The sequence below is a fragment of the Cyprinodon variegatus genome, unplaced genomic scaffold (assembly GCF_000732505.1).
Source record: "Cyprinodon variegatus isolate N-32 unplaced genomic scaffold, C_variegatus-1.0 Scaffold4546, whole genome shotgun sequence".
Taxonomy (NCBI): domain Eukaryota; kingdom Metazoa; phylum Chordata; class Actinopteri; order Cyprinodontiformes; family Cyprinodontidae; genus Cyprinodon; species Cyprinodon variegatus.
This window is the reverse complement of record NW_015154999.1, coordinates 1,139-3,308: the sequence shown is the minus strand read 5'-3', so window position 1 is coordinate 3,308 and position 2,170 is coordinate 1,139. Positions and strand designations below refer to the sequence as shown.

General features: G+C 35.2%; 1 protein-coding gene across 1 annotated transcript; it reads left to right on the top strand.

Moving 5' to 3' along the window:
• Positions 1-176: 176 nt before the first annotated feature.
• LOC107081375 (alpha-amylase 2B-like) lies at positions 177-1,166 on the top strand (the record flags this gene model as incomplete). The annotated part of the gene is made up of 3 exons (XM_015369560.1): positions 177-323; positions 552-749; positions 936-1,166. Coding segments are annotated over 3 exons (576 nt in total), but the record flags the coding sequence as incomplete, so codon positions are not given.
• Between the last annotated feature and the right edge of the window lie 1,004 nt (positions 1,167-2,170).

Below are 2,170 nucleotides of genomic sequence, written 5' to 3'. Positions count from 1 at the left end.
AGATAGATAGATAGATAGATAGATAGATAGATAGATAGATAGATAGATAGATAGATAGATAGATAGATAGATAGATAGATAGATAGATAGTATACTTTTAATTAACAATATTTAAGAGCCCAGATTACAGATCTTTTGGTCTAATATGATAACTATATTTCTAATATATTGCACAGATTTCTCCTCCAAATGAACATATTGTCCTGAATGAGCCATGGCAACCGTGGTGGCAAAGATATCAACCTATAAGTTACAACTTGTGCTCCAGATCTGGCAACGAAGAGGAATTTATAGACATGGTGACCAGGTGCAACAATGTTGGGGTAACAAACGTTTCAGTTGCAATCTGAAAAAAATATCAGTACATTCTCTTCTGGTAAACTTTGGACACTAATAGACAATTTGTATCAAAAGTCTTTTGTCACAATATTTCTTGTTTGTTTATTTATATCAATTTATTAACTAAAAGAATTGCAAGCAGTCAAAAATTATGCATTATACTAAGGTTTATGTTCAAATACACAAAATAAAATGCATGCTATTGCTAACAGGTAAACATTTATGCGGACGTTATTATCAATCATATGTCTGGAAGTAGTGGTGGAGAAGGAAATCATTCATCATGTGGAAGTTGGTTTAGCGCCAGCAAGAAGGACTTTCCAAGTGTTCCATACTCTGCTTGGGACTTCAATAGTAACAAATGCAAAACTAGAAATGGTGACATTGAAAACTATGGAGATATTTTTCAGGTAAAACTTTGCTTGACCAATTTTAATTATCAGTAAAAACTCTTATTAAAAGATCTAAAGAACATTATAAAAAAATATGTCATTTGTCACTCTGGCAAAAAAGTTTAAACATTGTCCTGTAACATCCAAGACACCAGTGAGATAATTTGATAGATTTTATGATGATATATGCATTGATTGTTTCAGGTACGGGACTGCCAACTGGTCAGTCTTTTGGACCTTGCTTTGGAGAAAAATTATGTCAGAAGTAAAGTGGCTGAATACATGAACAGGTTGATTGATTTAGGTGTCGCTGGATTCAGAATGGATGCCTGCAAACATATGTGGCCAGGCGACCTGGAAAATGTTTATGGTCGTCTTCACAACCTCAGTTTAAGATGGTTTCCCAATGGATCAAGACCCTTTATCTTTCAGGAGGTAACTTTTATTTATTGGAATAAACTTGCTCTGGAACATAGAGAAACCTTAAATGTCTAATGAGGTTACATGGTATATTATGTTATGGGCATAACTAACTACCTTTGCTTGAACAAAGGTAATCATAATGAACAGCCATTCAGACTAGAAATGTTTTGAGTAAGAATGACGTTTTAAATATTCTTATGAGATAGGCCAGCTATGGAATGAAATTGCAATCTGACATTTATGCCAGCTTCATGCATGCAGGAAAATACAATTCAGGACCAACTTTTTCTTAATAAGGTAAGCTGACCGAAGGACACAATTGCAAGTCTTCGCTAAAGTTATGTATTTCAACTTTGAGCAGCTATATGGTGTCAGATACTTATTGGTACGCTTACATGACACGTTTTGGTTCAATTGGCCATTGAATTCTGATTACTTATGTCCATAAAAAAGTGACAATCTTACAATTTTCGTTTTTTAATTGTAATATATATCAGTGTGATCTGGGAATTGTGTGCATATAAACATAGCTTATTTTGTGTGAACAACTATTTGCCTTTCATCTGTTATTAATATTTTGTCACACTCGAATATTTCAGATCATTTATAGGAAATAAATCCATCTTGCCATCTTCTTTCCCACACTTATAGCAGATTGGGTTGCTGTTACATGTCATAGAGGGAAACACGGGCATTCCTCTCCCAAGCAACAAGCTCCAGTTAGTTTTTGGGGATACCAATCCTTTACCAAGCCAGAAAAGCTATCATTCTTACAGCCAGTTGTGACTCTGCTCTCCAAGTCTCCTTCAAGTGGAATATATCTGGCACCCCTTGAAAGGAGGTGCCCAGAAGGCATCTTAATCAGATATTCTAACAATCTTGTCTGTTTTTTATGTAGAGGAGCAGAGCCCCTTTTCTCAGCTCCCTTAAAGGAATAGTACACCCAAAACATGATTAGCCTTCATTTTCTACTCACCCCCATGCTGAACAACACTCTGGAGTACTTTTTTGATATC